Source organism: Melospiza melodia, chromosome 7, assembly GCF_035770615.1.
Source record: "Melospiza melodia melodia isolate bMelMel2 chromosome 7, bMelMel2.pri, whole genome shotgun sequence".
Taxonomy (NCBI): Eukaryota; Metazoa; Chordata; class Aves; order Passeriformes; family Passerellidae; genus Melospiza; species Melospiza melodia.
In genome coordinates, this window is record NC_086200.1 from 27,040,655 (window position 1) to 27,053,117 (window position 12,463).

Genomic DNA, 12,463 nt, shown 5'->3' on the forward strand with positions numbered 1-12,463 from the left:
CCCCAAGCAGAGGGGCAGGGTCCCAGTGTCCCCAGGACACTCTGCTGGCTCAGGGACAGTTTGCCACCCCCCAGCACCCCCAGGTTCCTCTCTGCAGAGCTGCTCTCCATGGGTCACCCCCAGCCCGTGCTGGCCCCTGGGGGGTCTACAAGGACTCTACACTTGCCCTTGTTGACCCCCCCAGGTTTGCCCCCACCCAGCCCCTCAGGGTCCCTCTGGGTGGCAGCAGGGCCTGCAGGTGGATCGGTCACTCCCCTGCTCTGAATCACCCTGAAACCCGATCAGGATCTGATCTGTCCCTCGGCAGAGGGGCTGGAGGAGGTTCTGATGCCTCGGGACAGCAATGGGGACAGGGGGCTCTGCTGTGCCCACCAGGCCCTCGGAGCTCTGCCTTCATCCAGGCCCTCCCTCCTGGCCATCCTCCCCCATTTCCCGTGTGTCTCCCCACAGAGATGCCACCAAGCCAAGCCTTGCTGAGGTCAGTCCTGGTGCCACACACAGCCCAAATGCCCCACGTGGATATGGGGAAGGGGAGGCTTTGCTGTCCCAAACTCCCTTTCCTGCCCCAAGGGGTGACAGCACACAAGAGGGAACCCAGGAGAACCTCAGAGCCCCTGAAACCCAGCCAGGGCTTCCTGCTCATCCAGACTTGTCAGGGTTGCAGTGACCTCTGGGGATCACCCAGCCCAGCCCCTGGTGGATTTGAGATGTGGGGGTGCAGGTCTGATCCCCAGCCAGCTCCAGGTACTGCCAGTGATCATCCACAGGTAAACTGAGGCACAGAGCCCCAGAGCCACCCCAGAAGTGCCAAGCCAAGCCCCACAGACATCCCTGCCTGAAAGAGAGCACCCACAGCATCCAAGCAAACTAGACTGTGTTGTATTTACACTCATGGACAGGGAGGGAGAACAGGGAAAGGGATGGTGCTGGAGAAGCAGGTGGCTGTGGGCTTTTTTCCCAAGGGATCCATGGGAGCTGCTGCACTTCCCTGGCGCTGGTGGCTGCAATTCCTGCATCCCCCGAGGCTGAGGGATCATCCTCAGCCAAAAGCTCAGTGGCAAACCCAGCCTGGCCACGCACCAGCTCCAGCTCCCAGGTGTGTGCAGGGCTGCAGCCACTTGCCTGCCCCAGACATGATGTCAATGTTATCCAGAAGGAAAAACCTGAGGAAAAGGCTGGTGAGGGGCAGCCTCACTCCTCTCAGTGCTGGAGGGGGGTTTGCAGCAGTTTGGGAGGTTCAGATGCTGCTGGCACAGAGCACACACTGCTTTGGCTGGAGCAGACTGCAGACACCAAACACTCAGAGAGATCCCCCCAGCAGCACCTGGGCAGAACTGCCACAGGGAGGGCAGGAAAACAGCCCCTGGAAGGAAGGAGCTGCTGAGATCTCCCCCAGCTGGGCCCTGCAGCTCTGCTGACACCGAGGGAAAGCTTCCAAAGCGTGGGATGGCCAGCAGAGTGGGACAGAGGCTGCTGCTTGTCCCCTGGGACACAGCCGGGTTTCTCTGCAAGAGAGCCAGAGCCCCATGGCCACAGCCCTGCTCCTGGTGTTCCCAGGAATTCCCTGGGCATGGCACAGGCTGTGGCTGTGCCCCAGGAGCCTCTGCCAGCCTTGTGCTGCATCCCTGAGCCCCGGGTCCTCCCAGCAGAGCCCTCCAGGTGCCCTTTCTGCAGTGGTACTGAGTGGCATTTGGTTTTTCCTACACCTCCCTGTGTGAGTGTGTGCACCCCCAGAGCCTTCCAAGTGGCTTTTGGGGTTCTTGAGGCTTCTGAGGATGTTCACTGTACCCCAAAGTTCTCCTTCTGCCTTCCCTTGCACCCCAGAGCCCTCCCTGGGCCTTCCAGCACCTCAGGGAATTCTCTCAGTGAGCCCAGAGCCCTCCAAGCACCTCTCCCTGCTCCCTGGGTCTCTCCATGGGCATTTCTGAGCCCCCACCTGGACCTCTGGGCACCCTGGGACCCTCCTTGTGACTCTCCCTGTGCCTCAATTCCCTCTGTCTGGCTTGCAGAGCATCTCCTGGGGACCTGGCCCTGCCTCTCAGCCCACAGGGAGGGAGGAGGCAGAGGAGGGCAGCTGGGTGGGCTCCCCGAGCTCTCCCCAATGCCAGCATGGCCCACATGGGAGGAGGGGACCCCACTGTCACCTGGATGCAGGGACAGGTCCAGAAGCAGAGGTGTGGGGACCTGAGCTTTGTGCACAACCCTGATGAGAGCGACTTGTGTAAGGCAGAAGGCAGGGAGAGAGGAGAGAGAGGGGAGAGAGGGGAGAGAGGAGAGCAGGCACAGGCAGCACTGAGGGACACACACCTTGCTGGGAAAGCAGCCGGGGTTATCCAGGGGTGCTGGAGCAGGAGGCTGGAGCAGGGGTGTCCCTGCCTCCCTCCCTGTGGGGAGAGGCACAAGGCAGCCAGCAGAACCTTCTGGAAGGTCCTGCCCTGCCCACCTCACTTCAAGCCGCAAAATCTCTTCCCTGTGCCAGCGTCACTGCTCAGCTCCCTTGGTGCTTCTCCAACGGCATCAACAGAGGGCGGGGAGAGGGGTGTGGGGTGCTGGAACTACAGAATCAACTTCTCTGCATGGGAGAGCAAACACCTCCCCGGGAGCAGACGGCAGCCTGGCTGCCAGGATCCCCCAGCTCCCGGGGCTGCAGGCAGAGGGACAGAGCCCAGGCTGCTCAGGGACTGCGGCCACAAGCCCTGGGTGGTTTGCAGGACTCGGAGTCGCCGGGAAGGGAAAGGCTGAGCCCAGCTGAGCCCGGCTCCTCCCACCGTGCCCAGCAAGAGGCGAGTGCGAAGGTCTCAGAGCCAGAGCAGCGGGGCAGGACGGTCCCTTTTCCTTTGGGAAGCTGGTTGAGAACACATCAGCTGAGCTGTGGCTGTCGGGCAGGCGGGGAGGGAGAGGAGGAACACGAGTGACTGCCGGAGGCGCGAGGAGGCCCCGTGTCCAGGGGCCGGTCTGTGTGCGCTGCCGGAGCCACCCTCGCACCGCCGCGGGGGCTGGGAGGAGGAGGAGGAGGAGGAGGAAGGCTGGGAGGAAGGGGAGGAGCACCAGGCAGCCTGGCTGCAGTTCGAGCTGCTCGGACCCCTTCACAACTTCTGGATCTTCTCGGCGATAACGATGGGGTTTTCCTTGCGGATCTTCTCAGCAGCTTCTGCCTTGTAGTCGTAGGGGCAGGCGTGCATGTCAGAGTACCGGTGAATGGCACAGAACAGGTTCCCGCAGCGGCAGTCGAAGCCTGAGGGGAGGAAGAGCAGAGACAAAGCCACATCAGACCCCATCCAGCTGGGCAGGAAGGCAGCAGGGCCTGGCTCCTTCCTGCCATGCCAGGAAATGCCACCAATGCAGAGAGAGGGCCAAGGGAGGGGGGGCTGCAGCTCCCCACAGGCCAAAGGGACTCTTCATTCATGGGTGGCTCTTGGCTTTGCTCTGGCCCAGGAGCTCTGTGTGCTTTGGGCAGCCCCAGCTGTCACATGGTGGGAAAGGCTCCCAGAGCAGCTGCTGTCCACATTCCCCGGGGACAAGGGACGAGCCAGGCACTGCAGAGTGCCAGACTGTTAATCCAGACCAGGCTGCCCAGGCAGCCCGAGCTGGAGCTGAGCCCTCCAAGCCAGCCCAGCTCCCCAGGAGCAGCTGGGCTGACCAGCAGCAAGCAGCAGAGCTGTCACCACCATAGGATCATGTCTGAGCTACTTAGGCTTCAGAATTCCCAGTTTAGTCACTTCACTCAGGGACAATGCTCAGAGTGCTACCATTAACACAGCACACTGGGAAAGCAAGGCAGGGGATGTGCTGCAGGACAGCAGGGAATCCATGCTCTGTCCCTTCATGTTTTTCCAGCTATAGGCCCACAAACACCTTGCTCCAAGGTGCCAGTTTACTCCTGGTTTAGAAAAATAATTTTATCCTGAATGCCCTGAATTCACAGGAGTTCTCTGTAAATTGAATCCTAAAGAAGAGAACTTCTCATAGTTTAAAGGAAACCCTCATCCAGGAAAACAATCCTCTCTGCAACCTGAAGACTGGGCAGAGAGCACCCAGCCCAGATCCCCGTTTATAAACCCACCCCTATTCTAGGACAGTGCCCATGGATTTCCAGGCAAGCTCAGGTTCAAACTTTCCAGTCTAGACTTGGCCAAAGCCTCTTATATCCATGAAAACAGCCAGTCCCTGGCTGCTGGATGCCCCAAGCAGGCCACAGAAGCAAGTGCTCTGCCAGAATAGCATGACCTGCACAGCTCCAGAGTTAACTTTCTTCCAGAGAAGCACTAAATGCCAGAGATAATTTAGGGGAATGATGTTTTTATTAACAAACCACAGCCAAATTAATTGCTTCACTTTCCAGAAGCTGTTTTCCCATTGATTGCAGTGCCCTGACACCATCCCAGCACTTCTCTCTCCAGCTTTACAGGCTGCATGCTGAGAGCCATCCTGCTCTCAGGAAGCTAACAGTGGAAATCGGGCAGCATTAACAAATGAGATGAGTCTTGGAGAGGGATTTTCCATTTGGGTCTAGCTCAGTTCATGTCACTGTTACGAAAGCTTTACCACAGACCTGACCGGGAGCGGATTCCGATCCACAGCAAGCTCTGCCTTCCTCTACAGAAGCTTCTGCCAAGAAGCAGGAACAACCAAGAGGTGCTGCTGCATCCAACCCTGCTCCCAAGGGCTGCCAGGACCCTGGCAGTGAGTGGGATGTTCCCAGCCTGCTGCCTCAGCCAGTGCTGCTGCAGGTCAGAGCTCTCCTCCCTCCTCTCCTGCAGCACCACAGCTCCAGGATGGATTCAGGGGGAACCTCCAGCCTCTGACCCTCCAAACCCAGCAGCACCACAGCACTGTGCTCACAGGGCTCTCACTCTGGGCTGCCTGGGGCACAGGGAAGCTTTCCCAGAGGCAGGCACTCACCAGTCAGCCCAATCTTCTTCCGGCAGGTGAAGCAGCGATTCTTCTTCGGTTTCGGTTTTTCCGAAGCCGTCTTGCCCTCAGCCGTGTTCTGGGATATCTCAAGCAGGGTACCTGAAACAGAGGCAAGAGTTTTTGCTGCCTTTCTTGATAAACCAAATATTCATTTTATTACAGGAGCTGCTTGAGGCTCTGATGACTCTTTGTGTGCCCTGGCTGTCATACCACGAACTGTGAGATTTGCCTTGTTCCACTGAGATCTCCACCTCACAGCTTTCTCTCTGTTTCAAATGCCTTAAATCCAAAGCTGAATTGGCCACTGGACAGTGACTGGATAGTCACTACAGCTCAGCTGCTGTACAGCAACACAGCTGTCAGCTGAGCCCACAGTTAATCTTCGCAGGGAGAAAAAAAATTAACCCCTTGTAAGTACTACTAATTATTTTTGCTGACTCTTATGTAAGTGTTCCCCAAATGTAGGTCTTAGAATGCTTTACACAGATATCCATCACTGCCTCTAATCTACCAAAGGGAAAACTGAGCTCTCAAAGCCAGATTGTTAAAGGTCATTGATGCTTAGCAGGATTTCCTCCAGTACCTAAGCAGGTTAGAGAAGTCAACAGGAGGGAGGAGCTCCAACTGCTCCTTGGAGCACCTGTGGTGCAGGCTGCTCTGAGGAGACAAAACAGAGACAGCTTTGTGGAGCTTACCCTAAACAGCCTCCTAAAAATTACACAGGCAGATGAAAGGGGCAGGCTCTCCCAAGCCTCTTTTTAACAGCCTCTCACCTGCCTGTTGTAAATTGTCCCCTGGGCTTGCAGGCAAGCAGAGATTACCTAACCCACAATGCCCAGCCATGTGTGGTGACTAGAGCCTGGCTTTTTGGCAACCAACAGCTCCTGGGCTTTTTTAGCTTTCAATGCAAAAGCTGTCAGCTGAGCAAAGGAGGGTGTCTGCATGCACATCACCTGCTCATGGCATCAGCTGGAGGATGTGCCACACTGGGCAGTGCCTCTGCTGCTCCTCCCTGTGTAACGCCCCCCGAGGGACAGCTCCCCCACCACACAGGGTGACAACAGCAGGCCTCCAGTACCCCCAGGCACTGCCACAAAGGAGTCACCTCTCTGCAAGGCTGGGATGTATTGGAATATGGCTCCCAATATTACCAGTTAGATTGTGCCTGGGCCAGTCTGACCCTTGCTGCTGGGCCAAAGGCAGCAACTGTGGTGTGTCACCCCAGAGATACCTTGGCTTGCTGGAGATTGCAGCTGGGCACTGAACAAGTCCAGGCTTGTTAGGAACTCTGTTTACCTCAGGAGGAGAGCTTCAGGCGATGGTGAAGAGAAAAAGGAGAGGATTCTGCTGGAGGGTTTAATGTCCAGAGGTTTATTCCATGGTTACAGAGGTCTGAACGTGAGCAACTGCTCCAACAGAATCCCGGCCGCATGGTCTCATTCACCTTTTAAGCTCAGGGACAGGGGGAGGGGAGGTACAGGTGAGCCACCAACCAGGTGAGAGGGGCAGGGTCTCAGGGGAAGATGACACCCAGACAGGCCAATGCCCCCCAGGCCTGAGGGGCATCCTTTGAACTTGACCAACCACACGACGCCTTGCTGGAATGTTCAGCCTGATTGACAGGACTCACTCAGCATGGGGGCAAGGGGGAAGGGAGAGAGGTACAGGCACACCTGGGAAAGTGACCTGGAAGGCCAAAATGGGACATTACAGCACACCACAACAGGGATGGATCCCTCTCCCTGCCTCCCCCTCGGGAGCTGGCAGGGGAGTGCCGGCAGCTCAGGCTGTGGGACGCTCCGGGCTCGCTGCCATGCGCTGGGAGAGGCGTCATGGAAGATTATCCTCCTGCCAGCCACTCCAGGGCTGGCAGCCACTCAGCCCTCAGCCCACAGAGCAATCTCTATCAGCCTGCCCTCGAGCACTGCATTTGCTCTCCTCCCTGTCACCAAAATAAGTTTCCTCCTCAGCTCTCAGGTGTGTCTTTACTGCCGGGAGGGGACACACCCCGGGGTCAGCAGCTGTCCCTGCTGCTCCAATGGACTCCTGAGCTCAGTGGCACTCAGATCTGTGCAAAGAACAAACCAACCACCCTACCTGATGAGGAAGAAGCCGATGAGGCTTCATCTGTCTTGCTGAATTCCTCTGTCTCGTTGCTGGTTTCCTCTCTGGATATGCTCATGGCTGTCATCTGATGGGTCACAGGAGTCTGAGCGCTGGGAGCATGTGCAGCAGACAAACAAAAAGAGAAAACACAAGTATTTTCATTTGATAGACAGTTAGTTATGTGGGAGAGACCTTCAGCCCATAAAGTTTATTTCCTTATATTCAAAAGTAGGTCAGGAGCACAGCAGGTCAATTCCCCTTGAGATCGGGGATCAAAGTTCTTTATAGACATAGATGGAATGAATCTGTGATGATCTCAGTTTCCTTTTGCACCCAATTATATCTCAAAGACAAGGCAACAGCCTATCCAAACAAGTCCAGGGGGAGAAAAACACAGTTATGAGTCAGGGCTGTAATGTGATGGTAGAGCTCAGTGCAGCTCTGTCCTCCTCCCCATCAAACAGGCCCAAGGTCTCTAATCCTGCTGTCACAGCTCCCAGACTGGGTCACCAGCAGGTGCTTTCACTTAGAATCACACGACATTCTGAGCTGATGATCCTCATGACCTTTCCAAGTCCAACTCTTGGCCCTGGACAGGAAAACCCCAAAAATCCCAATACCTGTGACTGAGCAGAAACTGAACAGTTGAACAGAGCCAGGGACAAACAAGGTGCACTGGCTCCAGGAGAACCAAGATAATTTACTACCAACCCTCTGATACCTCACTCTACACATCAGACATCAGCAGCAGCAGATTGAGGGACATTTCAATCTTCCAAATAAACCAGAGTCATAACACAAAGTCTGACCCAGCCTGTTCACAGTCATATAAAAAATAACAGCCTGTCCCTTGTGTTCCAGAGCTGGATTTCAGCAGGGTTTAGATCCCCTCCCCTGCCGACTCTGCCCCTACCTGGCTTTTGCATCCTCAGGTGTGGAGTCTCCCTCTGCACACTGTCCTGCAATGGCCTCGGGGGCCATGGGGCTGCTGCTGGGACCACTGGGTGCTGTGAGACAAGAGCAGGCTTGGTCAGGTCTCTGGGCAGTACCAGCCAGTTCCTCAGGTGCTGAACAGTCAAGGAGAAAGCAGAACAAGCACTTCCAGCAGGCCTTACACTCCTGTTCCACACTGGAGCTGGGAGAGCACACCCCTGTTGGGATCACTCCCATATCCCTGTTCCTACTCCAAATTTGTGCCAAATTTGGGACTCTGTGGGACACCAGGGCTGTCTGGATCTTGAACCCAATGGCACTTTGTAACTTCTCCAAGGTGTAAAAACCAGATCCTCATCTGCTGAAAGGAACAGGCTTCAACAGACACATATGGGTTTGTGTCAGCTGAGGATCTAAGCTGGGGTCTTAGGAAGAGCCTTTGTCAGGAGAAGTCATGTTCCTGAGCATATTTTGTGTGGGTGACTCAAGGGAAGCCATGATGAATTCCATGACTCCCAGGAATAAACTGTGGAAGAACTCTCAGAGGCATTTCTCACTCTGTACGTGTGGTACTGCACAAACCCCCAGCAAAAGAAATCCCTGCTCACATTTGCAGGAGAGCATCCTTCCCCTGCTCCCATCCCAAGTGCAGGAAACAAACCTTGTAAGTCATGGCTTTTAGATATCACACTGTTAAGATAAGAATATAATAAAAATAGGCCAAATAAAACTTCATTGTGGGGCTTTGTCATGGTTCCCAGCAGTCAGCACCTCATCAGGGAGCAGGAAATAGCTGAAAGCTGGGATCACCATTAGCACATGTGAAATTCTGCAGTTTACTGGGAGGTGCTGGCTGGCATGGGGCTTCACAAACTGGTGAGACTGGGAAGAAAGCAAGTGCCCCTCCTGACAGGGAACAGAAGTGCTTGAGGGCTTGGGTCCTTGATTTAGAGCCCTGGGTATCCATAGAAAGGGAAAGATGATTTTTCAAGGAGGGGGTAAATCTGGTGGCCAAGCAATTGATTGAACACAGTTTGGACCCAGACACCCATTTAGGACAGATTTCCAAGAAAAAAATCCTCTACCTGGAGGGCTTATCCGGTCACTGCTCTGCTGCCTCTGCAGGAACTCCTTGTAGCACACGGAGCACATGCCGTTGGTCCGGGGGCTGCCGTAGAAGCCGCAGCCCGTGGTGCACAGCAGAGGCACCTGCGTCTGGTTGGTCTCCTGAGCCATCCTCGCCCCTCCGAGGCACCGAGCTGCAGCCAGCAATCACAAATAGACAGCTGTGAGGGCCTGAGCACCCGGGCATTGTGTGCTGCAGCTGATCAGGAAGGAGCACAAAGGATCCCAAGAGAGCCCGGTTCCTGCACGTGCAACACCACGCCAGGCCCCCAGACCCTCGAGCACTCAGGGTTCCTAAAATCCATGTCCTGGGGCCCTAAGTCACCCAGAGCTGCCCAGAGCCAGACTGCAAATCCAACAGGAACTGGCTCCCAGCTCTCCCTGCTGCACCACGAGGCTCCCTAAACTCCCGGTGACACACGAGCACGTCAGACCCCAACAATCCGCTCTGCACTGGTACCAAATGTGCCCCCACAGCACTGCTGATGCCCCCCCCCGAACACCCACACCTCACACGCCCAGTGCAGGCCCAGTCAGTCACATTTTGGTTTTCATTTCGAGCCTGGTTTAGTTTTTTAATTCTCAGGAAGATGACGCAAGCGATGCAGAAAGAACCCACTGACGCTCTGCTCTGACATACGTGGGTAAGGGGGATGTTAGCATGGTTAGGCTGGAAATAAAGATAAGGTTTTCTTTCCAGCAGTAAGATGTGATTCCAGAACACCTTCCCAGGGAAAACAGCTGACACGCTGAAACCTAATTTTAAATTTAATCTTAATAATTTCTCTCTGGATCACATGCAGTTACCTCCAACCCCAGGAACCGGCCCCTTCCAGCCACACACGGTGTAGCATTTACAGGGCCAAACCCACCACAGTGCTCCAAATGAGAACCATGAGGCACAAACAAAAACCACACACAATTCCAATGTGTGTGGACAACGTGGCTGCAGCCAGTCCAACTCTGACACAGAACAAGGGGAGAGGATGTGCGCAGGACCATGGTGGGTGCGGGGGGCTCCAGCTCGGGCACAAAGCCACGGCGTTGGTACCAGGAGCTCCCAGCAGTGCTGCCTTTGTGGGGTGCATGAAGCACCCACGACCTCCCAGCCAGCCTTGCCGCTTCCCTTCCTGCTCCTACAAAACTTGCCTCACCGAGGGAATAAACAAGACAAACACGAAACCATTACCCTGCCAGGAGCGCTCCCGTGGGACGGAACCGGATCACCTCTGGTTTATCCCTCCTTGTCCTCAGCTGGGGGATGCGGGTTTCGGCTCCGCACCCGGGGTTCCCCGCAGAGCTCAGACCAGCGCTCCCATGGCCACACCGGGACCCTCCCGGCCCGAACCGGCCTCTCCTCGGGCACTCGCAGCCAGGGCAGCCCCGGCAGCCGCGGATCCCTCGGGGGTCCCGGCCGGCGCCCGCTGCCACACGGACAAACCCTGGGCAGCTGTTATCGATCGAGTCCCTGCGGAGAGAAGGGGCCGCGGGCTCAGCCCTCCCCGAGCGCCGCACGGCCCAGCCGGTCGGACGGGCCGAGCCGCGGTCCCCGCCGTGCCCGGGCGGCCCGGGGCTGCCGGGAACCCCCGTCCGGCCGGGGAGACACCCCCGCCCGCCCCCTCCCGCGGCCGGCCCCGGCCCGCCGCCCCCGCCCGCCGCGGCCGGGCCCCGCGCCCCGCTCCCGGCCCGCGGCGCTAATCGAGGCCGAGGCTGCGCGGCCTGCGCGGAGCGGGAGCCCCGGGCCGGGCCCCGCTGGCCGGGCCCCACTCACCGGCGGCGGAGGAGGGCGGGCGGCCCCGGGCCGGGCCGGGCCAGCCCCGGGAGGCTCAGGCGGGCGGCGGGCACGGAGCGCTGCCGGGAAACATGGCGGGCGCGGGCCCCGAGCGCCTCCCCCGGGGAGGGCCCGGGACGGGGGGGACGGGACGGGGGGGACGCGAGGCCTGGGACGGGCCCGGGGGTGTCGGAGCGAGCCGGGGACAGGGCAGGGGGCTGCGACAGACCCCGGGGACACGGACGGGGCGCAGGGCAGGGGCTGGGGTGTGGGTATGCTCGGCAATAGCGGGGCGGGCTGTGACCCCCCGGCTGTGGGAACAGGAGTGTGGATGGGCTCCGGGAATAGCGGGGAGGGGGCTGTGAGCCCTGGTTGTGGGGACAGGAGTGTCAGTGGGCTCCGGGAATAGCGGGGAGCACTGTTAGCCCTCCCTGCCCCGGCCATAGGGGCACAGGGCAGGGGCTGGGGTATGGGTGTGCTTCAGCAATAGAGGCGAGGGCTGTGATCCCCTGGTTACAGGGATTGCGGTGTACGTGTGCCCTGACTGTAGGGGAGGGAGCTCTGACCCCCTTGGCTGTAGGGCCGGGGTTATTGATGTGCCCCATCTGTAGCTGAGGGGCTGAGACCCTCATGTGGGTGTGTGGGGCGGGACACAGCCCGCTCCCATGCAGAGAGAGGGGTCACAACCACAGACAGGCTGTAGGAAGGAGGGTGAGACCCTTGTCCCTCGAGTTACAGGGGCTGGGACACAGATATTGCATGGCTGTAGAGGCTGGGACACTGTGGGGACTTCAGCTGCAGGGCAGGGGACTGGGGACATGGCTGTTACCGCTGGGGAAGAGCGTGGACAGCACCCTGCTCACACCCCATCCATAGGGGAGGAATGCCAGCTGTGCCCCAGAGGCAGGAGAGGGGCTGAGACCCCCAGCTCTGAGGTCTGGGGCCGTACACCATCCATAGTGTGAGTGGGATGCTCCAGGAGCCTCCAGCTGCAAGGGATTCCCAGCTACAAACTGTTCCTGCTGCTCTTCAGCAAGCACTGAAAGTGCTTCAGTCAAAGCTTTGCTCACGGGGCCCATTCCCTCCAAAACTCGTGTGCCCAGCCCTGCGTGCAGGACTCCCCTCCGAGCCCGTGTGTCCCTGCTGGGCTCCAGGACTCTCCTCCAAGCCTTTGCCGGGGGTCCAGCCCTCCCCACTGCCACTACCATGGGCACAGACCCCACAGGAGAAAACGCCGCTCCCAGCTCTGCTGGGGAGCACCGAGCAGCAAAACGCCCGGGAAGCCACGGCCAAGGAGTGTCCCCAGCACCTCCCTGCCCCAAGCCCTGCAAAGATCCATGCCCTGAGCTCCGGCGGGGCTCGGCCCGGCTTCGGTTCGAGGAGAGGCGCGGGCCGGGCTCCGCTCCGGGGGTGCCTTAGGGAGCCTTGGGGCACGCAAAGCTCCCTGCGGGGACAGGCTGGGACATTGCCGGTGACACCAGCCCGGGCCGGGAGCGCGGCCACCAGGTGGCACCTGGAACCCACGGACGTGGGCACGGGCACCCAGAGAGGGTGAGGGCACAGAGGGTGGTGCACAGGTACCCACAGAGAGTGAGGGCACAGAGGGTGAGGGCA

At 58.3% G+C, this 12,463-nt stretch overlaps 1 protein-coding gene across 1 annotated transcript; it reads right to left on the reverse strand.

Annotated features, from left to right (window-relative positions):
* Window positions 1-857: 857 nt before the first annotated feature.
* On the reverse strand, window positions 858-10,502 carry LOC134420640 (AN1-type zinc finger protein 5-like). Its single transcript, XM_063160844.1, has 6 exons — window positions 10,268-10,502; window positions 9,039-9,212; window positions 7,934-8,027; window positions 7,012-7,130; window positions 4,903-5,013; window positions 858-3,235 (listed from the first exon to the last, which is right to left on the reverse strand). Exons 2-6 carry the CDS (start codon window positions 9,187-9,189, stop codon window positions 3,087-3,089), a joined length of 624 nt encoding a protein of 207 aa, XP_063016914.1. The 5' UTR covers window positions 9,190-9,212; window positions 10,268-10,502; the 3' UTR covers window positions 858-3,086.
* Window positions 10,503-12,463: the final 1,961 nt, after the last annotated feature.

Bases quoted from the DNA above. Each gene is read 5' to 3' on its own strand.
- LOC134420640 (XM_063160844.1), bottom strand. From the start codon at position 9,189: ATGGCTCAGGAGACCAACCAGACGCAGGTGCCTCTGCTGTGCACCACG. The intron at 8,028-9,038 runs GTAGAGGATTTT...CTTGTCTCACAG, and splicing joins TGACCGGATAAGCCCTCCAG to CACCCAGTGGTCCCAGCAGC. The intron at 5,014-7,011 runs GTAGGGTGGTTG...CCTCTGTTTCAG, and splicing joins ATCGGCTTCTTCCTCATCAG to GTACCCTGCTTGAGATATCC.